At 41.5% G+C, this 27,717-nt stretch overlaps 1 protein-coding gene across 3 annotated transcripts in view; it reads right to left on the bottom strand.

Moving 5' to 3' along the window:
- The window catches only part of ARSB (arylsulfatase B), a 102,919-nt gene that overhangs the window by 38,397 nt on the left and 36,805 nt on the right, over positions 1–27,717 (bottom strand). For all 3 annotated transcript variants that reach the window (XM_077816991.1, XM_077816992.1, XM_077816993.1), the window contains exon 5: positions 7,727–7,970. In XM_077816991.1, the coding sequence (XP_077673117.1) occupies positions 7,727–7,970 (244 nt within the window). The remainder of the gene's footprint in view (positions 1–7,726; positions 7,971–27,717) is intronic.

Raw genomic sequence — 27,717 nt, 5'->3', positions numbered from 1 at the left:
ATCAAGTGGAGTGCCCCAAGGGTCGGTCCTCGGGCCAGTTTTGTTCAATACCTTCATAAATGATCTGGAGGATGGTGTGGATTGCACCCTCAGCAAGTTTGCAGATGACACTAAACTGGGAGGAGAGGTAGATACGCTGGAGGGTAGGAATAGGATACAGAGGGACCTAGACAAATTCGAGGATTGGGCCAAAAGATATCTGATGAGGTTCAACAAGGACAAGTGCAGAGTCCTGCATTTAGGATGGAAGAATCCAATGCACCGCTACAGACTAGGGACTGAATGGCTCGGCAGCAGTTCTGCAGAAAAGGACCTAGGGGTTACAGTGGACGAGAAGCTGGATATGAGTCAACAGTGTGCCCTTGTTGCCAAGAAGGCCAATGGCATTTTGGGATGTATAAGTAGGGGCATTGCCAGCAGATTGAGGGACGTGATCGTTCCCCTCTATTCAACACTAGTGAGGCCTCATCTGGAGTACTGTGTCCAGTTTTGGGCCCCACACTACAAGAAGGATGTGGAAAAATTGGAAAGAGTCCAGCGGAGGGCAACAAAAATGATTAGGGGACTGGAACACATGACTTATGAGGAGAGGCTAAGGGAACTGGGGATCTTTAGTCTACGGAAGAGAAGAACGAGGGGGGATTCGATAGCTGCTTTCAACTACCTGAAAGGGGGCTCCAAAGAGGATGGATCTAGACAGTTCTCAGTGGTAGCAGATGACAGAACGAGGAGTAATGGTCTCAAGTTGCAGTGGGGGAGATTTAGGTTAGATATTAGGAAAAACTTTTTCACGAGGAGGGTGGTGAAACACTGGAATGCGTTACTTAGGGAGGTGGTGGAATCTCCTTCCTTAGAAGTTTTTAAGGTCAGGCTTGACAAAGCCCTGGCTGGGATGATTTAATTGGGGATCGGTCCTGCTTTGAGCAGGGGGTTGGACTAGATGACCTCCTGAGGTCCCTTCCAACCCTGATATTCTGTGATTCTAGCTCTGGTGCATGGCACACATGCGCACCCACATTTTTTTTTAATAGAATATCAGGATTGGAAGGGACTCAGGAGGTCATCCAGTCCAATCCCCTGCTCAAAGCAGGACCAATCCCCAGTTTTTGCCCCAGATCCCTAAATGGCCCCCTCAAGGACTGAACTCACAACCCTGGGTTTAGCAGGCTAATGCTCAAACCACTGAGCTATCCATCCCTCCCCCCCACATAGGGACCATCATTCGAAGAAGAATAATAGGTGCCAAGGGTCCCTAATTTAAATTCTGCAGCACTATTAATTGATTATGAAATCATTCAATAACTTTTGGTATTATTTAAATAATTCTAAATACACCAGAAAGTGAGAGAGTGTCTAACCAATGCACATTATTTACACAGTAGCAGAAATCTAGCAGTCCAGGAAAACTTAGGACCGCTTTTTGGAATGTGACCAGCTGCAGAAGCAAGGGGAAATGCTACAGCACAAGGAGATGGCTGCCAGTTGGGGCTCCTAAGCTCCACTTCTGTAGGGCTTAAAACCTCTAGAAAGTGGTCACCCTTCTATAATGGTGTGGGACTCACCACCGTGGCACCTCCTGCTGGTCGTTCTGGGAATTAGCTCAGTCTTTTCACAGGGCACCCTCCTGTGGAGGTGTCTCGCCACCATTACTTCTTCTCTGGACCTGCGTTGCCTCAAGGATCGTGGAGTCCTCTTCAGGACACAGCCCTCTGGCCATGCCCCATTCCGTTCTCCCCCACTTCCAGGGCAACAGCAGTCCTCTGTCCAGCCACTAGCCTCCGTGGCCGACTGCAGCCCAAGGTTCTAGCTACTTGCCTCAGTGACAACCTGCAGCCCTTCACTGGCCATTCCCCTCGATGGCATGTGGGGGTGGGAGACCCAGGTCCGCCCACTACTCCAGCTCCTGACCCAAGGACCCCTCTAGGCAGCAGCCACGCGCTGCGCCTCCTTCAACCCCCGCTGTCCATTTCCCAGGGCCACTTTCCTGTAGCCCTAGCACCTTCTTTGCCCCATATCAGAGCTTCAGTCTTTCAGTCAGTCAGGTTGGAGCTCCCTCTTGCTTCCCTAACTCGGCCCAGCACTGCTCAGTCCCTCAGCCCTTCAGGGACCCAGTCCTTCTCACTGAGCTCCCAAGGGGGAACAACCTCCTCTGCCCTGCAGCTCTCTCTATATATGGGCCTGCTCTGCCCTGATTGGCTGTCTGCTGCACAGCCTCCCCATGGCTGCTTTTAACCCTTTTTCCACTAGTGTGGGGCAGATGCCCCATCCCACTTCCCAGTTACAGAGCTCCACTGCTATGTGGCTTAGCACCTCACAGGACAGCTTCAGCAAGTTATCCAGCTAGCAGCTAGATACTGTAGTTTTTGTCAGGGACACTTACTGAGTGCACAAGACAGCAAGGATATGAAGGCTCAACTAAGGTTCTCTGAGACACCTTGTCTTTGTATTTCGGTATTTTCTACAGATTAGGTTTTTTAAAAATATAAACATAGCTTAGAATTCTCTGGCTTTAGGATATTTGTTTTTAAGGTACAATATTCTATTAAGTTGCATGCGCTCTTGCTCTCACTCACACACACTTATAGGAAGAGGTTTTTTTGTGGGGATTATTATAGTGTGTTCCACCACAGGAATTATTATAGTGTGTTCCACCTCAGTTCTGTGTTCTTAATGCAGGCGAAACTCTGATTATCTTCAAAGAGAAATCTGTCTATATAAAAACAACAGAACTTTATTCTATGGTGCAGATTCTCTGCTGATATAAACGGATGTCCCTCTGTAGAAATCAAAGACTAATTTATGCTAGCCAGGAGTACAGCCCTGTATTTTCAACCATGGAGTATTTTTAAAGCATAGTGAAAGGTTATTGTTCATTGGTGAATTTGAACAAAACATCTGTATAGGAACTTTAACAGAACAGGGTTTTGTTTAAACTAGGCAAAAAAGTAGCCTTGGGAAGAAGTCCAAGGTTTTCCAGAGTAACTTTTGTTTGTCTTGTTTTTGGTAATGACCTGGTGTCACTAAGGATGTTTTTGTTCTTTCTTTTTTTTGTTTTTAAATGTCTTGCACATATTGTATTTCCCTGGATCATATTTCCTCACACTTCCTTAATTTTTTTTATGTATATTGCAAAAATATTAGGACAGGCTTGACTTAAGACATCATTTTCTTCAGCTTCAATTTGTATCACAGTGCAACTAGTTGTGATAGTCTTTTCCCAACAAATATTTAGTCTGTGGGATCATACATAAGTTTTAGTATTTAAGAATGTAATTTTAAAGTCTTTTCTTTCCTATGTCACAAGCAGTTGTAGACAAAGTCTACAGATTAAGAATGTTTACTTTTTAAGATTAACTGCTACTACAGAACATACTATACTGCAGTGGTTCTCAACCAGGGGCCCAGGGCCCTCTGTGGGGCTGCGAGCAGGTTTCAGAGGGTCCACCAAGCAGGGCTTGCATTAGCCACTTGCTGAGGCCCAGGGTAGAAAGCGAAACCCCCACCACATGGGGCTGAAGCCCTGGGCCCTGAGCCCCGCCACCCGAGGCTGAAGCCAAAGCCTAAGGAACTGAGCTTTTTGGGCCCCCTGTGGTGTGGGGTCCTGGGCAACTGCCCTGCTTGCTACCCCAATGCTGGCCCTGGCTTTTATATTCAGAAGAACAGTTGTTGTGGCACAGGTGGGACATGGAGTTTATACAGCATACTGGGGGGCCTCAGAAAGAAAAAGGTGGAGAACCCCTGCTATACTGTATTGTCACACATTGACCTGTAATATAGTAACTGATTGGCACTTAATTTCCATTTTCCAAATTACCTTAAAAAAAAAAGATTCTAGCTATTTTCATCCATTGTAGGCCACTGAGCATTAAAAATCAACAGAGTTGAACTTTCTATTAGATGTCATTAAAGTCCATTTTGTCCGATATCCAACATTCAACTGATCTTTTGAGCTACAATCCTGAAATTTGATCTATTCATTGAGGAAAATGTGAAATTAAACACTTCTATCATAAAGAAAAGGAGTGCCACAAGTCCTCCTTTTCTTTTTGTGGATACAGACTAACACGGCTGCTACTCTGAAACCATTTCTATCATAGGTCACCAATTCACAGATACTATATTAATTTCTTCTATGAAGAGTCATATTGGGAATGAGGCCTCCAACTTGGCAAATTTAAAGTAATCTGGGGTCACCAGGTCTCTTTAGGTCCTTTTAAACATTACAGGTAGCGACTATGTGATCTGGTAAGGTGACATGGGTTCATATGCCAGCAATATGCAGATGACACCAAGATAACCCAGAATTTGGACAAGATCAGTTCAGGGATGGGAACAGCTGATTGAAGCTGAACCCAAGTAAGGGAGAAGCACTAGTACTGATGGGAAGAGGAAAGCACTTTCAAGAGTTTGCAACCACAGTGCAGTCTCCTTTATTTGAAGATACACACACACCTGAGCCATCCAGTCTGTAGTTGAGGAATGCTCCTGGATTCCTTGTTGATGCTGAACTCTCACATAGAAGCATTTGCATATAACACACACTTTCTACTATCTCTGGCTGACTAGCAGACTCATCCTGTTCTAGTAGACAATGACCTGGCCTCAATTACACCTTTTCACCTTGTGTGGAATACAGCAATGCAGTATGCTTGGGCATGAAGCCATCAGCCCTTGGGAAACTTCAGAGGGTACAGAATGCTGCAGCATATCTCCTCAGCAACACAGGCTACTGTGAGCACATCAGACCTGTCCTGCGCTTTCTACGCTGGTTTCCCATACAGTATCATACAATGGCTCCATGTCTAGTTGGCAGCCGGTATCTAGCAGAGTGCCCCAAGGGTCGGTCCTGGGACCGGTTTTGTTCAATATCTTCATTAATGATCTAGAGGATGGTGTGGATTGCACCCTCAGCAAGTTTGCAGATGACACTAAACTGGGAGGAGTGGTAGATATGCTGGAGGGTAGGGATAGGATACAGAGGGACCTAGACAAATTGGAGGATTGGGCCAAAAGAAACCTGATGAGGTCCAACAAGGACAAGTGCAGAGTCCTGCACTTAGGACGGAAGAATCCAATGCACCACTACAGACTAGGGACCGCATGGCTAGGCAGCAGTTCTGCAGAGAAGGACCTAGGGGTGACAGTGGACGAGAAGCTGGATATGAGTCAACAGTGTGCCCTTGTTGCCAAAAAGGCCAATGGCATTTTGGGGTGTATAAGTAGGAGCATTGCCAGCAGATTGAGGGACGTGATCGTTCCCCTCTATTTGACATTGGTGAGGCCTCATCTGGAGTACTGTGTCCAGTTTTGGGCCCCACACTACAAGGATGTGGAGAAATTGGAGAGAGTCCAGCGAAGGGCAACAAAAATGATTAGGGGACTGGAACACATGAGGAGAGGCAGAGGAAACTGGGATTGTTTAGTCTATGGAAGAGAAGAATGAGGAGGGATTGATAGCTGCTTTTAACTACCTGAAAGGTGGATCCAAAGAGGATGGATCTAGACTATTCTCAGTGATAGCAGATGACAGGACAAAGAGTAATGGTCTCAAGTTGCAGTAGGGGAGATTTAGGTTGGATATTAGGAAAAACTTTTTCACTAGGAGGATGGTGAAACACTGGAATGCGTTACCTAGGGAGGTGGTGGAATCTCCTTCCTTAGAAGTTTTTAAGGTCAGGCTTGACAGAGCTCTGGCTGGGATGATTTAGTTGGGATTGGTCCCGCTCTGGGCAGGGGGTTGGACTAGATGGCCTCCAGAGGTCCCTTCCAACTGTTATTCTATGATTCTATGATCTAGTCAACTGCAAGGTCTTGGGCCTTATCCTCAAACTCCTTTATGGCCTGGGGCCAGAATATCTAAAAGATTCCCTAAAGCTCCAGAATCAAAATCGTGGTAGACAACAGAACTCTTGACTCAATGAAACCTTCAACCGTAAGGCTAATGCTCACTTGTGCAGATGGCAGAGCTTCTTGGGGGGCAATCTGAGACTGGCAAACTCACAGAAACTAAAGACCATCATAAACCTTCACATCTTCTGCTCCAAGTGCAAAGGTGCATTTTTTTGACCTAGCTATACAATGTCTGGTTTTAAAATGTTTGTTTTAAAACCCCACCGTAAAACCTATGCTGCCCACACAATTTTTCCCCTGGGGAAAGGGAAAGAGATAGAACCACATGTGACAGATGGTAGTCATATTGCTTAACACGCTACTGGAATGCACTCAGACACCATACTGATGACTATAGTTTAAGAACCTATATGAAATAGAATAGGATCAGTTGCATTAATTAGATTTTTACCAAAAAAGATGCTGAAGATGAACAAGTGTGCCCCAGGTGCTGATGTCAGTATCAAATCTACCTAAAGGACCTTGTCTTGATGGGCAAAAGAGATGCATTTATCAGTCATGTTAGCTCTAGAATGTTAGCTTAACATGATTAAAAAGCACCACCAAGGCGCAAACTAACATGTTTCAATGTGTGTTAGCTGGCTATGTTGTATCTCAGTAGTTGAGGCTGTTAAAGTTGCAAAATGTGGGAAGTAGGGAGGTGTTAAAAGAAAAAGGAGCTCAGCTTTAGTTTTAACAATCTCAATTTGTTGGGGAGACATCCATATAGTTTCTATTTTATAATTTCTGTTATTGAAATACAATACCCACACACAGTCCCTCATAATACGGACAGGCTTTTACCAAAATTACTAGTTGAACCAAAAACTTTAAGCATTATAAACAACAACATACACGAAGCATTAAATCTGCAATGTTTGGTATGTAGGAATTAGGAAGTCCAGCCTCTGATTTAACTGTAGCAGTATTTTACCTTCTTACATAGCTAGCATCTTGAATGGTCCTTAAGTGACTCAAAACTATATTCAAATATCACTGAAATGAAGCTACTTCTTAGAAGGGAGGGAATGGAATTTAGCCAGCTAGCTAGCACACAGCATGCTTCATGAAAGTGTAGAAGGGAGGAATAAAGGAATTTAGACCAAGGTCACCAGGAAAACCCCTCCTCTTGCAAAAAGTGCTAAGGACCTTTAATACATGCAGAAACTCAGATTCTGAGGGCTCCATAACCCATGTGTGGTAGGATAAACCTCAGGGAATCATATCTTTGGAAGAACAAAGAACTGAATAAACTTTTATCAAGAGCTAATTCTATATTCATAGAGTTTAAGAGCAGAAGGGACAATTCTATCATCCTGTCTGACCTCCTGTATATCACAGGCCATTAAATTTCACCCAATTACCCCTGTGCTGAGATCAATACCTTGTCTATGACTAAAATGTAATGTCCAGAAAGGCAACCAGCCTTGATTTGAAGACACCAATGGGTGGAGAATCCATCATTTCTCTCGGTAGTTTGTTCTAATTGTTAATCACCCTCATTGTTAAAAATGTGTAATTAATCTATTCTCTTCCATTCTATTCAGGTTATCATGCTACATCTGTCATCATGGTATCTGAGCACACCTTCCAGAGATGCATTAAGTAACATCACTGGCATCTTTCATTTATGGTGCTTTCTTCATTCCTGTTCTCCTCCTAGAGGAAAAATGTGTATGTGATTTAAACCTCTCCTTTTATTTAGCAAATTACTTTTTTTCAATATTATTTAGGATCAAATATATGTCTCTGTTTCTCCCAATTTCAGGTCTGTTGCTCTTGCTGATATAAGTCTTATCTTAGCAGGATTCTGACAGTTATTTGAAATGCAAGTTACCTGATAGTCTTCCACACATCAAAGCCATCCAGAGGCTTAGTGCTGTTTATATGTCCCCCAGCAAGATTTACTAGAGTCGGCAGCCAGTCAGAGATGTGGATCAGTTCATGACTTTCTACTCCCCTCTGTTTCAGTAAAGGACTTGCAACAAATCCTACTCCTCTCACTCCTCCTTCCCAGAGCGTCCACTTTCTTCCTCTTAGAGGCCAGTTATTTCCACCTCCCAAAGTCTGTCCTCCATTATCTGAAATTACAGGTAAGCAAAATAAATTATTTTTAAAGACAAGTATTTTATAATGTGTTCGTTTTAAATAAATTTACATAACACAGGGATATCACAATCACTACATAATGCTAAATTCTATAACAACTTCAGTTACATACACTACTACTCAACATTTTATGTGATGCTTTGCATCTTCAAAGCATATTACAAATATTAGCTAAAACCTCACAAAATCTTGCAGAAAGATAGTGTTACATATTCAAATGTGAAAAAAACCATAATGTGGCAGGAGAAGAGAGTGAATATTACTTTCAGGGGAAAAAAAAAGCTTACCAACGTTTATAAAAGTGGGTGAGCGAGTTTTAATTTTTTTAGGTCTACAGGTTTATGTAACTAAACTTGACCTACAAGGAAACATATTCATGTCAGTTTCTTTCCACTGTTTTCAGGGCACGTGTTTTAGATGAACCAGAAACTATTTTCAAAAGTTTTAAAGATTCACAAAGCAAAGCTGTTTTTTTCCTACGCAAGTCTTTTAATCTACTGCCTGCTTTAGTTTTAATTATAATTGTATGTTGCGATTAAAAACCAGGAATGGAAACAATTGTGGGAGCAAAGGAACAAGAAGGTGCTGCATCTGATAAACCAGAGAAGACAGCCTTACTATCCTCACAATGAAACCAAATGATCTCATTCCTATTTAATTAACTAGGGATCAGTGTAAATTCCTGCTGTAGACACATAATCAGTTTAACCTGAGCAAGAAGGAGGATTTTCTTTGCTAAGGGGATAAAAGGGACTTTATCTGTGTGACATCTCAAAGGTGGATACAAAGGGAATGAAAACTAAATTTTATTGAATTCTTCAATCTGATCCTCCAATAAATAAAATAAACTTTAAAAATAATAATGTACATTTTTATTGCAGTTTTATTTCTCCGTATCTGAAGCATTTTCAGATGAAAACACTTCTGAAAAGCAGCCATTCGTTTTTTGGAGGGTGGCAGCCAAGCAGGAAACTAGTATGCAAACTGGCAGCCTAAGTTAGGCCCTTAAATCCATATTTAGGTACTTTAAAAATGGCCCAATATTTCAAAAGTACAAAGTATTTCGTGGCCTTCACTGACTTAAAAAGGAGCTGCTGGGTGCTCAGCACTTTTGAAAAATCAAACCACTTATTTAAATGCCTGAATATGGATTATGGGCACCCAACTGAAAGCCTTGGCCTCACATCCACACAAAGCAGACAAGATATTAGCTTTTATGGAATCAAAGATCTCCACACAGTAAGTGCATGTAACTCAACTTATCACCCTTTATAAGGGCCAAGAGATGAATCTTTGGGATTTGAACTGTGGTTTCAGGGAGACTAGATTCTTCAGTTTTCTAAAGTCTGCAGTCAGAATTTGTGCCTAGGCAACTCTTACTGGCAGAAGAGATGGCCACCTCTTGAGCCAGCTGCTCCTTCCATCGTTGGTGAAAGCAGATGGAGAGGGTGTGTTTGGGACATTGCAGGGGAAAGGAAGACCATGAGTAGTACAGAGAGAGGGCAGAGCAGAGCCGAGCCCTCCTACAGCTTTACTTTATAGTAGGGCCAGGTGACTGGGGGATCAGGGAGTCACCCAGCCTCCCTGCAGCACCTATCTCCACTACATCCGAGCAGAGCTTGGATATAGCGGAGAATCAAACTCTAGGTATTTTAAACCTGCTGCCTGTCACACAAAAATATATTCATTTTATATCTGCCTATTACTAGCTTGCAGGTTTACTTTGTTTTGAAAGATAACAGCAATTAAATATTAAGCAAATTCTGATAGATCACTATCTTATAGAATAGTGAAAAAAAAGTTGTATATTTCATGGGCCTTATCAAAATCTCTCATATTTAAATAATAATTTCCTCAGACCAATGTCTGTCCCCTCTGAAAATGTTTTCACGACCTTCATGTTATGTCAGTTTCATTACACCATGGACCACTTGGATCAGGAACCCTGCCTAGTTTATAACCTGTACAGAGCTCAGAATATTGTCTCCACTTGGACTGTATGTCAACATAAACATAAAAATAATTAAAACAACATGAGTTTCCTTCCTTGGACACTTTATCTCACATGTACATTAAAAACAGACAATATATGAAACTCATTTATACTTCCTCTCGTTTTCTTCTCGGTAATAGTTACTTTCCCTCCCTTTCCCCACATTAGGAATTCTTTTTCAAGAGACCTCTTCTGTTTCATTTCCTGACTAAATTACCAAGAAATTTTTGCAGGAGAGGGGAAGGGAAAAGACTGATTTTTGTTTTGGTTTGGTGTTCCAACAGATATTTATTACTAGCTTTAGTCAGAAGAAAACCTAATAACTTTGGTGGGTGGTTTTAAAAATAGATGTAACAGCTCCTATACTACTAAACAGAAAATTAGGGGTTTTTTTAGCATCTGGGTAATTTCTAATCTTAAATATCACTTCAAACATCAATAATGAGATGAGAGCAGCAACATGTAAAAAGCAAATTAATATAAACTCCAGAAAGAACATAGTATCATAGTGCTAAAATATTAAAGCCATTAAATATTGTAAATAAAAATAGCAACCAAGAAAACAGTATTCAAGTGTGTACATGGGGGGACAGTTCTGTAGTCAGTAGGGGATGAGAATTACTTCTGTAAAGTTTTGTCAGGTGAAAGATTACAATCATATAAAAGGTACACAGAATCTATTTCACCAGTTACTGTCTTGTCTCCTCTTCTAGGAGAAGCCTGTGCAAGTAGTGGTGGCTAGTTTATTCAAGCAACACTGATCACCACCAATGTCTTACACTCTTTTTATGTGTTGACAGATGATCATACAAGCCAGAGACAGTAGGCAAATGTCATGCTAATTCTGTTAGATACAGCCAAGGTTTTTGAGAGAGTTGATCACAAAGTGCAGATGACTCACCTTCATAGCCTGGCATGGGTAGTTGCATCCATTTCATACATTTTATAGACAACAAAAGGGCTCTAGACAACTTTGCCATATCTTAGAAAATACAAACAAGCTAATAAACCAACAGAGCACGCTCTCCAAAACCCGATGGTAGGAAAGCTGCTTCTCTTTCCAGGGAGCTCTCTCACATGGAGGTCTGTAGGCCTTTATCTTCCCCTGCTCCTATTCAATGTGTGTATTCCCCCAGTACAAAATGTTAAGGCTTCAGTGACAACAATATGCAGATGAGCTCCAACTCCCTTTCATTCACAACAAAGGTAAACAACCTACCATCCCAGTGCCTGAGAGAAATAAGTAACTGGATGAAAAGCAGCTAGCTCCTAATCAAACAGAGGTAGTGCTAGTGGGAAGCACTTAAAAAAAAACCAAAAACCTGGTACAGCAATGACTTCAGCCTATACTGAGGACATTGGTCCTTGGATTATCAGAGTAGTGCAGGTTTCAGAGTAACAGCCGTGTTAGTCTGTATTCGCAAAAAGAAAAGGAGTACTTGTGGCACCTTAGAGACTAACCAATTTATTTGAGCATGAGCTTTCGTGAGCTACAGCTCACTTCATCAGATGCGTACCGTGGAAACTGCAGCAGACTTTATAATATACACAGAGAATATGAAACAATACCTCCTCCCACCCCACTGTCCTGCTGGTAATAGCTTATCTAAAGTAATCGTCAGGTTAGGCCATTTCCAGCACAAATCCAGGTTTTCTCACCCTCCACCCCCTCACACAAATTCACTCTCCTGCTGGTGATAGCCCATCCAAAGTGACAACTCTTTACACAATGTGCATGATAATGAAGTTAGGCCATTTCCTGCACAAATCCAGGTTCTCTCACTCCCTCACCCCCCTCCAAAAACCCACCCCCATACACACACAAACTCACTCTCCTGCTGGTAATAGCTCATCCAAACTGACCACTCTCCAAGTTTAAATCCAAGTTAAACCAGAACATCTGGGGGGGGGGGGTAGGAAAAAACAAGAGGACATAGGCTACCTTGCATAATGACTTAGCCACTCCCAGTCTCTATTTAAGCCTAAATTAATAGTATCCAATTTGCAAATGAATTCCAATTCAGCAGTTTCTCGCTGGAGTCTGGATTTGAAGTTTTTTTGTTTTAAGATAGCGACCTTCATGTCTGTGATTGCGTGACCAGAGAGATTGAAGTGTTCTCCGACTGGTTTATGAATGTTATAATTCTTGACATCTGATTTGTGTCCATTTATTCTTTTACGTAGAGACTGTCCAGTTTGACCAATGTACATGGCAGAGGGGCATTGCTGGCACATGATGGCATAAATCACATTGGTGGATGTGCAGGTGAACGAGCCTCTGATAGTGTGGCTGATGTTATTAGGCCCTGTGATGGTGTCCCCTGAATAGATATGTGGGCACAATTGGCAACGGGCTTTCTTGCAAGGATAAGTTCCTGGGTTAGTGGTTCTGTTGTGTGGTATGTGGTTGTTGGTGAGTATTTGCTTCAGGTTGCGGGGCTGTCTGTAGGCAAGGACTGGCCTGTCTCCCAAGATTTGTGAGAGTGTTGGGTCATCCTTTAGGATAGGTTGTAGATCCTTAATAATGCGTTGGAGGGGTTTTAGTTGGGGGCTGAAGGTGACGGCTAGTGGCGTTCTGTTATTTTCTTTGTTAGGCCTGTCCTGTAGTAGGTAACTTCTGGGAACTCTTCTGGCTCTATCAATCTGTTTCTTCACTTCCGCAGGTGGGTACTGTAGTTGTAGAGTAGTGCAGTCTTGGGAGCCATATTGAACTTTAACTGTTCATGGATGTTCAGACAGCAGTAGCCAGAAACGCCAAAAGGAGAGCCAAGCGCCTTTCATTTAAGATACAGACCCATCCACAGTATTTGCCACATCCAGTCTAGATTACTGAAAAGTATTGTACACAGGGTGGATTGATTTAAATTAAAGCGATATAAATCACTGATGTTAATCATGATTTAAATCAGCAAGCAGGAAACCTTGATTTGAATAATTGATTTTAATGTCTAGTACTTTTTTGTTATTTTCCTAAAGAAAAGTTGATAACCATTAAAACATTTTGGTTTGCAACTAAAGGTAGCCTTTGGTGCTTCTTTTTGTTAACCAGCAGGGCATACTATATCTATACACATTTATTTAAATAACTATGTAGCTAAGACACTACTTGATTTGCAATATTGCTGAAATTACAGATCCTGCAATATTAGGCTTCCCCTGCAATTTTTATTTTAATTAGCTTACTTTGCACAGTCCACAATTTTGCATATATTTTGAGCATGCAATTAGTACTACACTAACATTCAGTGCCTGTAAAATAAAAAAGGCTAACATGACTGGGCTCGATTTCTACAGCACTTATGTTAAGACTTTTAATCTTCTGAATTTTATATTGTACTGGTCACTTTTTTTTTAAATGAATGTAATATAGTTGCAGCAAAATATCTGGTTATCCAAAAAATTAGCAGGCATGACATAGTACTTGAGCATTTTTCTTTAAGAAAAATTTGTTGGAATGATATAAAGATCTACTATGGCTTTTCCAAATTACCAGTATTAATAAAGGTCCATTATTACTTTTCTGCAAATTTTCCACATCTTGTATCTAACTCAGCTGCAATTATTTGAAGATCATCCTGCAATTCACGGAGGCCTTATATACAGCTTAATTTACAAGTCTCAATTTTTTTCATTATGTTAGAAAATGGTGAACGATGCATTTAGAATCATAGAATATTTGGGTTGGAAGAGACCTCAGGAGGTCATCTAGTCCAATCCCCTGCTCAAAGCAGGACCAACACCAGCTAAATGATCCCAGCCAAGGCTTTGTCAAGCCGAGCCTTAAAAACCTCGAAGGATGGAGATTCCGCCATCTCCCTAGGTAACCCATTCCAGTGCTTCACCATCCTCCTAGTGAAATAGTGTTTCCTAATATCCAACCTAGACCTCCCACACTGCAACTTAAGACCATTGCTTCTTGTTCTGTCATCTGCCACCACTGAGAACAGCCTAGCTCCAACCTCTTTAGAACCCCCCCCCCTTCAGGTAACTGAAGGCTGCTATCAAATCCCACCCCCCGACTCTTCTCTTCTGCAGACTAACCCCAGTTCCCTCAGCCTCTCCTCGTAAGTCATGTGCCCTAACCCCCTAATAATTTTTGTTGCCCTCCCATGGACTCTCTCCAATTTGTCCACGTCCCTTCTGTAGTGGGGGGACCAAAACTGGACGCAATACTCCAGGTATGGCCTCACCAGTGCCAAATAGAGGGGAATACTCACTTCCCTCGATCCGTTGGCAATGCTCCTATGAATACAGCCCAATATGCCATTGGCCTTCTTGGCAACAAGGGCAACTAGTTCCCCAGCTTCTCGTCCATTGTAATTACCAGGTCCTTTTCTGCAGAACTGCTGCCTAGCCAGTCGGTCCCCAACCTGTAGCGGTGATTCTTCCTTCCGAAGTGCACAACTCTGCACTTGTCCTTGTTGAACCTGAACCATCAGATTTCTTTTGGCCCGATCCTCCAATTTGTCTAGGTCACTCTGGACTCTATCCCTACCCTCCATTTTATCTACCTCTCCCCACAGTTTAGTGTCATCTGCTAATTTGCAATTAATCCCATCATCCAGATCATTAATAAAGATGTTGAACAAAACTGGCCCCGGGACAGACCCCTGGGGCACTCCGCTTGACACCAGCTGCCAACTAGACATCGATCACTACCCGTTGAGCCCTACAATCTAGCCAGTTTTCTATCCACCTTATAGTCCATTCATCCAATCCATACTTTTTTACCTTGCTGGCAAGAATGCTGTGGGAGACCATATCACAATCTTTGCTAAAGTCAAGGTATATCATGACCACCACTTTCCCCATATCCACAGAGCCAGTTATCTCATCATAAAGGCAATCAGATTGGTGAGGCATGACATGCCCTTGGTGAATCCATGTTGACTGTTCTTGATCACCTTCCTTTCCTCCAAGTGCTTCAAAATGGATTCCTTGAGGACCTGCTCCATGATTTTGCTGGGGACTGAAGTGAGGCTGACTGGTCTGTAGTTCCCCGGGTTCTCTTTTTTAAATATGGGCACTGTATTTGCCTTTTTCCAATCGCCCGGGACTCTCCCGATTGCCACGAATTTTCAGAGATAATGGCCAATGGCTCTGCAATCATATCAGCCAACTCCCTCAGCACCCTTGGATGCATTAGATCTGGACCCATGGACTTGTGAATATCCAGCTTTTCTAAATAGTCCTTAACCTGTTCTTTCACCACTGAGGGCTGCTCACCTACTCCCCATGCTGTGTTGCCCAGTGCAACAGTCTGGGAGCTACCCTTGTCTGTGAAGACCGAGGCAAAAAAAGCATTGAGTACTTCAGCTTTTCCCACATCAGCTGTCACTGTGTTGCCTCCCCCATTCAGTAAGGGTCCCACACATTCTCTTACCTTATTCTTATTGCTAACATACCCGTAGAAACCCTTCTTGTTACCTTTCACATCCCTTGCTAGCTGCAACTTCAATTGTGCCTTGGCCTTCCTCACTACACCCCTGCATGCTCTAGCAATATTTTTATATTCCTCCCTAGTCATCTGTCCAAATTTCCACTTCTTGTAAGCTTCCTTTTTGAGTTTAAGCTCACTGAAGATTGCACTGTTAAGCCAAGCTGGTTGCTTGCTATATTTGCTATTCTTTCTGCTATTTCTTGTTTACTAGAGGATTAATTCTTTTTTACTTATCTTGACACAAATTCTCTATTTGGATAGATATTCAAATCAATTAAAAATGCATGAAGACAGCTTTTTAAATTAAATATTATTATTATTAAATAAAACTACCTAAATGTACTGGACAAGAAAAAAATGTATCAAAACTGTTTTGCATTTAAAACTTATTTATTAAACAAAGGAAGTATTATCTATAATTAGTGAATTTAACTGGTTATTTCTGGTCACCATGTCCTTCAAGATTTTAGAGTGGCAGATCTCATTCTCCCACATCTAGTTTTTAGTCACAGACTGGAAGAAGAAAACAAGCTTTCCTGCTTTTTCAACTCCCATTAGTTTCTTAACTTTGAATGAACTAGTCATTGAACTGAACTAGTCGAATACACTGAAATGAAGAAAAAATTCTCTCTCTGCACCTGCAGAAGAGGCTACTGCTGTCAAAAGCTGGTGTCGCATTTCAACCAACTCTGGTTCCAGGTGCTTAGCCAGTGGACTTCACCAGTTCAGTGGTTTGGCTTTGGATGAAACTTGGCAACAAAACATGTACTGCTTAATATTTTTTTATATTTAATTTAAATGATTTTAATATAAGAACATAAGAAAGGCCATACTGGGACAGACCAAAGGTCCATCTGGCCCAGTATCCTGTCTTCCGACAGTAGCCAATGCCAGGTGCCCCAGAGGGAATGAACAGAACAGGTAATCAAGTGATCCATCCCCTGTCGCTCATTCCCAGCTTCTGGCAAATAATACATATACATACATACACACACACACACACACTCACGTAGGCTTTAACATAGGTTGTCAATTTAAAATTTAATTTTAAATAGGTTTATTCTAAAAAACAACAACCCTATTTAAAATTTAAAAGAATCCTTTTTTAAAATAAATTTTTATCCACCCTGAGTATACCAGAATGGATGAAAGTTCTCAGTGGGTCAACACACGCATTAGCCATCCTCCTCGATAAGAGACCAACAAGTATATTTCAGTGGTGGTTCATATTCTACACTGTCTCCCTATCCAATTCCAGACCAATTTCAAAGTCTGTGCTCTGTTCCTTAAAGCACTCAGTGGTTTAGGATCCTATCAGTCACCACCTCTTACTGCGACTTATCCTGACATGTTCACTCACTTTGGGGCTGGGCATTCACAATGGGGGCTGGGCATTCACAATGGAAGGCCTTCAGCTACAGAATTCTTGGCCATTAGAAATCAAGACAAACCTTAGCCTTGCCACACTTAGAGCCCAGTTTAAGACCCATATCTTTGCACAAGACTTTCAATAATAAAGGTACCGCAGGATAGCCCAGTAAGCTCTCTCTTGGAGACTTCCCACTTAGGAGAGTAGAACAAATAATGGAGGAGTACAGAGTATGTGCTGTGTGCTTTCCAGAATCATAAGACAACATTTCTTGCCCCAAAGAGCTTACCATTTGAAAGGGTAAAAATAAAGTGAGCATGGGGGTGGGGGTGGGGGACACGACAGGTAAGGGGATAAAACAGAAGAATGGTCATGATGTTAACTGACACATGTAGTCTACTTTTGGTGGGATTTTTCTTTTCGAGCTGAAGGGTTTCCCAAACTCATTCCCTTTCCCCTTTGGGAGGATCAGAATCCTAGTATGATAGGTACATGCTTGATTTTTCATACTCAACTTGTAATTTTTTTATTCTTCTTCACCACATGCTCAGTCACCCTAGAAAAAGGACCTGTAATATTTCAGTTTCCTTTAGACTTTTCTCAAGAAATTCTTCTCTTGATCCCAGGGTAGTGCAGTAGCTTTATACTCTCACGCAGGGCTTCCAACTGCTCCCAGCTTTGCATTTACTGCTGCTTTTACATTTTCAAGGTGGATCATGTTTGGTTAGCGTTTAACGGTCACATTAGGTTTTCTTTACTAGGTCAGCATCTCTCTGCTTCCCACCAATACAGATGACGGAGGGACAGATGAAGTGGGTCCATTGCCAGACCTGAAATTGTGACATTTATGTTGCCGCATCGAAACACTGATGAAATTCTGTACTCTGGGGACGATCTGGGGACCATGGATCTGCCCTAAAACCATCTATATTTCCTCCCTACAAGTTTTCGTGCAGAGAGTAATTAAATCCTCATTTAAATGCAGGACTTTCCTGTAACTGGCACCGCAGCTGACAGGAATAATAATTTGTTAGTAACTGAAGTTACTATTGAAAATAATTATGGTAGTTATGGAAAACCAAAAAAGAGTAGAGAACTGCCAAAATACGGGTTTTGGGTGTGAGCAATTGGAATTTTCTACCCAATAGCTTTATTTATTGGTGACGCTTCCTAAACATAATAAAACAGTAACATTTGGTAAATATTTTCCATTTATGTGAGTACTCTTAAAATATCCAAGTTATCAAAGGAAGACTGTGATTGTGGTGGTGATTATAATGTATGATCCAAATTAATCATACACTGAATGTTCACATATGTTTCAGAGCAACTTTTTACTGTATTTAGCCTTCTGTATTAGTGATGCAAAGCCAGGGCATTACACAAAACACAGTCTAGAAAAACACTTTGACACACACGAGTCAACACTAATTCAACTTTTCAACCAGATAAAAGAAAAACAGAGGGAGGATCCCTGCTGACCCAGCATTAGCAGGGCAGCACTGCAATGGAAGTGGAAGCTTAATGTCACCAACAAAATAACTGAAGATGGATACAGGGTAGATCAAAACAAGGGCAAAAGTTAGAAAGCTAATGCTCTGTGGGTGCTTTTAAGAGAGAGTGCACTGCAGTACTCTAGCTTTTATATAGCACAGATGTGGATTACTGTGGCAGTCCATATCAATTAGAGACTATGTTATGTGTAATGGTCATATACTACTAGGAGCCTAGGAAAATGTGCCATTCCTGATGGAATACGAAAGGGAAAAACGTAATGGAAACAAAGACTACTTAGTCAGCTGTAAGAAAAGGAGGTGGGGCCAACAGCTGTTATAGTTTTACAATTATATGTATCTATAATATAAAAGGAGACAAAATAGCCCCCTTCAGGCTGCAGCTGCTAGTCTCTCCTAAAAACAGAAAGCATTACTTATTGAAAAAACATGCTGTGAAAGATTTCAACAAAAGGGTGAACCCACACTAGTTAGATCAGTGTTAACCAGACAACTAGAAGAAGTAGCTCCTATGGAAGGGGTGGATTCCTTTCTGAGGGCCAGGAACCTGAGTGGAAGACATCCCAGGTTTTACAAAGGTAGAGTCTATAGGTTTGAAACAGTTATGCCCTTTTTTCTTTAATACTACATTTCTATAAAAATCCAGATGCTGGATTGCAAATGAATCTTGAAGAATTGGCCACATTTCACAATTTTACATAAAGTTACATTAGCAAGGTTGATGTAAACAATTTTATTTTGGCTTCTCAGTATGCATGTAACCACAGGATAACTACATCCTGACATATGTTCCTGTGATCTGCCTGACTACAGCTATAGGAGACTAACCAATTTTTGCTTCAGAAGTATTCACAAAGTCTCTTCTCCTCTAGAATATTTTTACAAGGATTTGCAAATTTGATCCAGAGTGAATATCTGCCAGTACTGCAGCAAAAGCAATTCACATTTCCAAAAACTACCTACCTCTTCAGTGAAAAAGTCACTGCAAAAATCAATATATTTTGCAAATACTTAGAAATACTTACCAGATATACCAACACTGAAAATTTTCTCACAGCTCTATTCCTCTCTCCTCAATTGTACTAAGCAAGCAGAGTACTGAAATTTTGAATACTAAATAAATTTGAATATTATCCCAAAGGAAAATTGGAGGGAAGGCATGACATATGCATCTGTCACCTTTCATCTGCATGCCCAGATTACAAAATTAAAGGTTGGCAGGATGAAAAGCAAGGCTCCAAAATATGACATACCAAAGAAAGCCTGCAGAAGGGGCCAAAGTTAAATTGAAATTTCTGTAGCCTTGATGCCATCAAGTTTGCCACAGCATGAGTCCAGTGGCAGAGTTTGCCACCCAGGGAGCCAGCTGGAGTCATAACTGTAATAATAACCTGCAGATTCTCAAGATCCATGTTTCTCTGAAGATTCTGGTTAGAAGCCCAGGCTCTCTTCATTACCTCCAGAGACCACACCGTCCAGGTCAGTATGGCTGTCCCTCCTCCCTCACAGGTCCCAAATCCTGTCAGGTGGTTTTCAAGGGTACGTAGAAGAGAGCTGGTATAAATAAATCTTGACAGTGATAGCATTATGTTGTGGAAGCCTTTCAGTATTTCCAGAAAAAGGATAATATGAAGAACAAATTTTTCCTAGCTACCTCGCTTGCACATTCTACCACTCATTCCTCCTGCCCCAAAGCCCATGGAACCCTGTTCACAGGAATAAGCTTTCATGGAATGAATGGGGTAGGCAAAGAATCCATGTTGCCACAGCTTACCTTCCTCCCAACAGATTTTGGGCACAAGCAATGTTTTTTATTCCCCTTCTGTACCATTGCCTTTGCAGGAAATACTGGTGGGGTGGGGAGGGGGGGGGAAGAAGAAAGGGAGATGGGCAACATAACCTTAAGATTCTCTATTTGGAATGTTTAGGTTGGTGGTGGGGGTCTTCTGTATTTATTGGCTGGTGCAGCATATATATATTTAACAGTGTGGGAGACATATATAGCTAGTAAACAGTTTGATCAGTGTGTATCTATGAAGAGCAGTGGGATGGTAAAAGAACTAATGACTGGAGCTCGCTGAATAAGCATGAATTTTGAGAAGCCTGTAAGAGATCTTTATGTTTTCTCCTGCTGTTAGATGTCAAATTATTACAAAAGAAACATTAAACTACATTAAAGTGGAGTATCAGTGACACAATATTTGACCTTCAGATCACTTTCCCTGCTACTCGTCATAATCCACTGGCTTTCCTTATTCCCCAAGTAATCACAACTGGTGTTTGGATAGCACTTCCTAGGGGCCTGCCTCAAATGAATGCTCTGGGATAGAAGTATTGTTTTTTCCCAAACTGCCTGTCAGAAAAGGTCAGAATGCTGTCTGCACTTCAGTGATGTATCCCCACTTGACTTCAGGACATTTTACCTAGGACTCAAATGGGCTAATTATAGTTTGGATTTTTAAAGGCAGAAATTAAAATAAATCAGATTCAAAATAAAATAAGCAGTAAGCGTAACATAGCTGGTGTTAAGAGTTAAGCCAAACAGACCCACCTTGGTTCAGTTGTAGTACATGTAAGGTACAGCCTTACATGTCTAGAAAGCACTATCCCCTTTTCTTCCCTCAGACCCTTTTGACTGTGCAGCCTCACAATTCTACAGGGTTTTCTCATGTCTTTACTTCTCATGGCCATATTATACCTTTGAATTCTTTTGATGTGCCTGGGTTATCATACCAGACACCCACGCTCCAAGTGACATTCCCAAGAATCAGTCCTCAAGTTCATCCAGGATTGTATTCAAAAGCTATACTATGTAATTTCAGCTCCACTTCTCCCATTCAACCTTTGTATCCTCTCACCTGCAAATAAACAGCCCCTACCAAGCTTTTCTACTTTTTGTGCCAGTCTTACTGACCAGGGTTCAGCATGTAAATTGTCTTGATTAGAGGTGGGAGTCTGCTATAGACCACCAGACCAGGGGGATGAGGTGGATGAGCCTTTCTTCAGGCAACTAACAGAAGTTACTAGATCACAGGCCCTGGTTCTCATGGGGGACTTCAATCACCTCAATATCTGCTGGGAGAGCAATACAGCAGCTCACACACAATCCAGGAAATTTTTGAAAAGTGTAGGGGACAATTTTCTGGTGCAAGTGCTGGAGGAACCAACTGGGGCAGAGCTCTTTTTGACCTGCTACTCACAAACCGGGAAGAATTAGTAGGCAAAGCAAAAGTGGATGGGAATGTGGGAGGCACTGACCATGAGATGGTCGAGTTCAGGATCCTGACAAAAGGAAGAAAGGAGAACAGCAGAATACGGACCCTGGACTTCAGAAAAGCAGACTTTGACTCCCTCAGGAAACTGATGGGCAGGATCCCCTGGGAGAACAACATGAGGGGGAAAGGAGTCCAAGAGAGCTGGCTGGATTTTAAAGAATCCTTATTGAGGTTGCAGGAACAAACCATCTCGATGTGTAGAAAGAATAGTGAATATGGCAGGCGACCAGCTTGGCTTAACAGCAAAATCCTTGCTGATCTTAAACACAAAAAAGAAGCTGACAAGAAGTGGAAGCTTGGACAAATGACCAGGGAGGAGTATAAAAATATGGCTCAGACATGCAGGAGTGAAATCAGAAAGGCCAAATCACAACTGGAGTTGCAACTAGCAAGGGATGTTAAGAGTAACAAGAAGCGTTTCTACAGGTATGTTCACAACAAGAAGGTGGTCAGGGAAAGTGTGGGCCCCTTACTGAATGGGGGAGGCAACCTAGTGACAGAGGAAGTGGAAAAAGCTAATGTACTCAATGCTTTTTTTGCCTCTGTCTTCACGAACAAGGTCAGCTCCCAGTCTACTGCACTGGGCAGCACAGTATGGGGAGGAGGTGACTTTTTCACTAGGAGGGTGGTGAAGCACTGGAATGGGTTACTTAGGGAGGTGGTGGAATCTCCTTCCTTAGATATTTTTAAGGTCAGGCTTGACAAAGCCCTGGCTGGGATAATTTAGTTGGGGATTGGTTCTGCTTTGAGCAGGGGGTTGGACTAGATGACCTCCTTAGGTCCCTTCTAACCCAGATATTCTATGATTCACCCTTTGTAAAGATGCAAGGTTTATATAATCCATCAATTAACAATAATTCCCATTTGATATGAAATAGAATCAGACTGATTAATCTGTAACACATTAAGAACAAAAAGAAAAGGAGTACTTGTGGCATCTTAGAGACTAACCAATTTATTTGAGCATAAGCTTTCGTGATGCTCAAATAAATTGGTTAGTCTCTAAGGTGCCACAAGTACTCCTTTTCTTTTTGCAAATACAGACTAACACGGCTGTTACTCTGAAATCTGACATTAAGAACACAAAAACAGCCATACTGGCTCAGACCAAAGGTCCATCTAGCCCAGTATCCTGTCTTCTGACAGGGACCAATGCCAACTGCCCCAGAGGGAATGAACAGAACAGGTAATCACCAAGTGATCCATCCCATGTTGTCTGTACCCAGCTTCTGGCAAACTGAGGCTAGGGACACCATCCCTGCCCATCCTGGCTAATAGCCATTAATGGACCTATCTTCCATGAACTTATCTAGTTCTTTTTTGAATCCTGTTGTAGTCTTGACCTTCACAACATCCTCCTGCAAGGAGTTCCACAGGTTGATTGTGCATTGTGTGAAAAAATACTTCCTTTTGTTTTAAAGCTGCTGCCTATTAATTTCATTTGTGAACCCCTAGTTCTTGTGTTATGAGGAGAAGTAAATAACACTTTCTTATTTACTTTCTCTGCACCAGTCATGATTTTATAGACCTCTATCATATCCCCCCTTAGTCGTCTCTTTTCGAAGCTGAAAAGTCCCAGTCTTATTAATCTCTCCTCATATGGAAGCCGGCCATTCCATACCCCAATCATTTTTGTTGCCCTTTTCTGAACCTTTTCCAAGTCCAATATATCTTTTTTGAGATGGGGTGACCACATCTGCACGCAGTATTCAAGATGTGGGCGTACCATGGATTTATATGGAGAGGCAATATGATATTTTCTGTCTTATTATTTATGCCTTTAAGGATTCCCAACATTCTGTTTGCTTTTTTGACTCCACTGCACATTGAGTGGATGTTTTCAGAGAACTATCCACAATGACTCCAAGATCACTTTCTTGAATTGTAACAGCTAATTTAGACCCCATCATTTTATATGTATAGTTGGGATTATGTTTTACAAAGTGCATTACTTTGCATTTATCAACATTGAATTTCATCTGCCATTTTCTTGCCCAGTCACCCACTTTTATGAGATTCTTTCGTAGCTCTTCGCAGTCTGCTTGGGATTTATTTATCTTGAGTAGTTTTGTATCAGCAGCAAATTTTGCCACCTCACTGTTTACTCCTTTTTCCAGATCATTTATGAATATGTTGAATAGGACTCATCCCAGTACTACCCATGGGGGACACCACTATTTACCTCTCTCCATTTTGAAAACTGACTATTTATACCTACCCTTCGTTTCCTATCTTTTAACCAGTTACTGATCCAGGAGAGGACCTTCCCTCTTATCCCATGACAGCTTACTGTGCTTAAGCGCCTTTGGTGAGGGACCTTGTCAAAGGCTTTCTAAAAAATGTAAGTACACTATATCCACTGGATTCCCCCCTGTCCACATGCTTGTTGACCCCCCGCAAAGAATTCTAGTAGATTGGTGAGGCATAATTTCCCTTTACAAAAACCATGTTGACTATTCCCCAACAAATTACGTTAATCTATGTGTCTGACAATTTTGTTCTTGACTATAGTTTCAACCAGTTTTCATGGTACTGAAGTCAAGCTTACCAGCCTGTAATTGCCAGGATCACCTGTGGAGCCCTTTTTAAAAATTGGCATCACATTAGCTAGCCTCCAGTCACTTGGGACAGAAGCGGATTTAAACGATAGGTTACAAACCCACAGTTAGTAGTTCTGCAATTTCACATTTGAGTTTCTTCAGAATTCTTGGTGAATACCATCTGGCCCTGGTGACTTATTACTGTTTAGTTTATCAATTTGTTCCAAAACCTCCTCTAATAACACCTCAATCTGGGACAGCGGCTCAGATTTGTCACCTAAAAAGAATGGCTCAGGTTTGGGAATCTCCCTCACATCCTCAGCCAAGAAGACCGATGCAAAGAATTCATTTAGTTTCTCCGCAATGGCCTTATAGTCCTTGAGTGCTCCTTTAGCATCTCAATCGTCCATTGGCCCCACGGCTTGTAGAGCAGGCTCCCTGCTTCTGATGTACTTAAAAAAAAAATTTCTATTACTTCTTGAGTCTTTGGCTAGCTGTTCGTCAAATTCTTTTTTGGCCTTCCTAATTATATTTACACTTAATTTGCCAACGTTTATGCTCCTTTCTTTTTTCTTAAGGGATTTAACTTCCACTTTTTAAAGGATGCCTTTTTGCCTCTTACTGCTTCTTTTACTTTGTTGTTTAGCCATGGTGGCACTCTTGGATCTCTTACTAAGTTTTTTAATTTGGGCTATACATTTAAGTTGAGCCTCTATTATGGTGTCTTTAAAAAGTTTCCATGCAGCTTGCTGTGATTTCACTTTTGGCACTGTACCTTTTAATTTCTGTTTAACTAACTTCCTCGTTTTTGTGTAGTCCCCCTTTCTGAAATTAAATGCTACAGTGTTGGGCTGCTGTGGTGTTTTCCCCACCACAGGGATGTTAAATTTAATTATATTATGGTCACTATTACCAAGCAGTCCAGCTATATTCACCTCTCAGACCAGATTCTATGCTCCACTTAGGACTAAATCAAGAATTGCCTCTCCTTTTGTGGGTTCCAGGACTAGCTGCTCCAAGAAGCAGTCATTTAAGGTGTCAAGAAACTTTATCTCTACATCCCGTACAGAGGTGACATGTACCAGTCAGTATGGGGATAGTTGAAACCCCCCATTATTACTGAGTTTTTATTTTTATAGCCTCTCTAATCTCCCTGAGCATTTCACAGTCACTATTACCATGCTGGTCAGTAATAATTCCCTACTGCTATATTCTTACTGTTAGAGCATGGAATTACTATCCATAGAGATTCTATGCTACAGTTTGGTTCACTTAAGATTTTTACTTCATTAGATTCTACACTTTCTTTCACATATAGTGCCACTCCCCCACCAGCACGACTTGTTTTGACCTTCCGATACATTTTGTACCCTGGTATTACTGTGCCCCACTGATTATCCTCATTCCACCAAGTTTCTGTGATGCCTATTATATCAATATGCACTCTAGTTCACCCAACTTATTATTTAGACTTCTAGCATTTGTATATTATCACTTTACAAACTTGTCACTTTTTAGCTGTTTGCCATTACATGATGTAATTGAATTGGCCTCTTTTTCATTTGACAGTTTCTCATAAGATCCTACCCATATTTTATCATATTCCATGCTCTCCTCCTTACTAGGACATAGAGAATCTCCATTAATAGAGCCTCCCCAAGGGATGTCTCCTCTGCACTGGTTGTCTTTTCCCCAACTCTTAGTTTAAAAACTGTTCTATGACCTTTTTAATTTTAAGTGCCAGCAATCTGGTTCCATTTTGGTTGAGGTAGAGCCCATCCTTCCTGTTTAGGCTCCCCCTTTCCCAAAAGTTTCCCCAGTTCCTAATAAATCTAAACCCCTTCTCCCTACACCATTGTCTCATCCACGCACTGAGACTCTGCAGTTCTGCCTGTCTAACTGGCCCTGTGCGTGGAACTGGAAGCATTTCAGAGAATGATACCATGGAGATCCTGGACTTCAATCTCTAACCTAGCAGCCTAAATTTGGCCTCCAGGACCTCTCTCCTATCCTTCCCTACGTCATTAGTACCTACATGAACCACGCCCACCGGCTCCTCCCAGCACTACACATAAGTCTATCTAGATGTCTCGAGAGATCTGCAACCCTCAGACCAGACAGGCAAGTCCAGGTCTTCCTGAGTAGCCCCACTCCCTGGTTAAGGGTTGATGAGTGCTAAAGTGCTTAGGGATCTAAGCCTTGTTAAGAAGCTCTCAGCCTTGCCTAGCAGGCCGTTAGGCTCAGCAAGCTGTCCCCCAAACAAACAGACCACATGGTATATTTCAGTCAAGCAGCAAGCACACCAAACAAACAAACACACACACACACTAAGGACAAACAAACTTATCCCAAGGGTCACCTAATCGCTCCTCCTTCAGCTGGAGAACTCCCTCACAAAACTGCCGTTAGCCGCTCCTGTTCGCTAGCTCCCAAGATTCCAAGGCCTGTAGGGACTACTATCATCATATAGTCTGACCTTCTGTATAACACAGGCCATAGAACGTCCCCAAAATTATTCCTAGAGTGTATTTTTAGAAAAACATCCAATCTTGATTTAAAAGTTGTCAGTGATGGAGAATCCACCATGAACCTTGATAAATTGTTCCAATGGTTAATTTCCCTCAGTTAAAAATTTACCTCTTATTTCCATTCTGAATTTGTCTAACTTCAACATCCAGCCGTTGAATCATGTTATATCTTTTCTCTCCTAGACAGAAGAGCCCAATACTAAGTATTTGTACCCCACATAAATACTTATAGACTGTAATCAAGTCACCCCTTAACCTTCTCTTTGTTATGCTGAAGAGATTGAGCTCTTTGAGTCTATCACTATAAGGCATGGTTTTCTTCATCCTTTAAATCATTCTTATGGCTCCTCTATGAACCCTCTCCAATTTATCAACATCCTTCTTGAACTGTGGGCACCAAAACTAGACAATATGCCAGAAGCAATTACACCCAAGCCAAATACAATGATAAAATAACCTCTCTACTCAGGATTCCTGTGTTTATGCGTCCTAGGATTGCATTAGTACTTTTGGCCACAGCCTCCCACTGGGAGCTCATGTTCTATTAATTATCCACCACGACCCCCATATTTTTTTTCCCCAGAGTCTCTGCTTCCCCAGATAGAGTTCCCCATGATGTAAGTATGGCCTACAATCTTTGTGACTAGGGATATACATTTACATTTAGATATTAATATGTATATTGTTTCCTTGCACCCCATTTATCACGTGATCCACATCACTTTGTATCAGTGACCTGACCTCTTCATTATTTACCACTCCCCCAATTTTTGGGTCATCTCCACGCTTTATTAGTGATGATTTTATGTTTTCTTCCAGGTCATTGATAAAAAATGTTAATGAGTGTAGGGCCAAGAACCAATTCCTGCAGGACTCCACTGGAAACATACCAGCTCAATGACGATTTCCAGCTTACATTTACATTTTGACAACTAGCAGTTAGCCAGTTTTTAAATCCATTTAATGTGTGCCCTGTTAATTTTATATTATTCTAATTTTTTTAATCAAAATGTCATGAGGGACCAAGTCAAACACCTTATAGAAGTATATAACATTAACA

The sequence above is a fragment of the Eretmochelys imbricata genome, chromosome 5, assembly GCF_965152235.1.
Source record: "Eretmochelys imbricata isolate rEreImb1 chromosome 5, rEreImb1.hap1, whole genome shotgun sequence".
NCBI lineage: Eukaryota > Metazoa > Chordata > Testudines > Cheloniidae > Eretmochelys > Eretmochelys imbricata.
The sequence above is the reverse complement of the archived record's forward strand: the minus strand, read 5'-3'. Positions and strand labels throughout refer to the sequence as shown.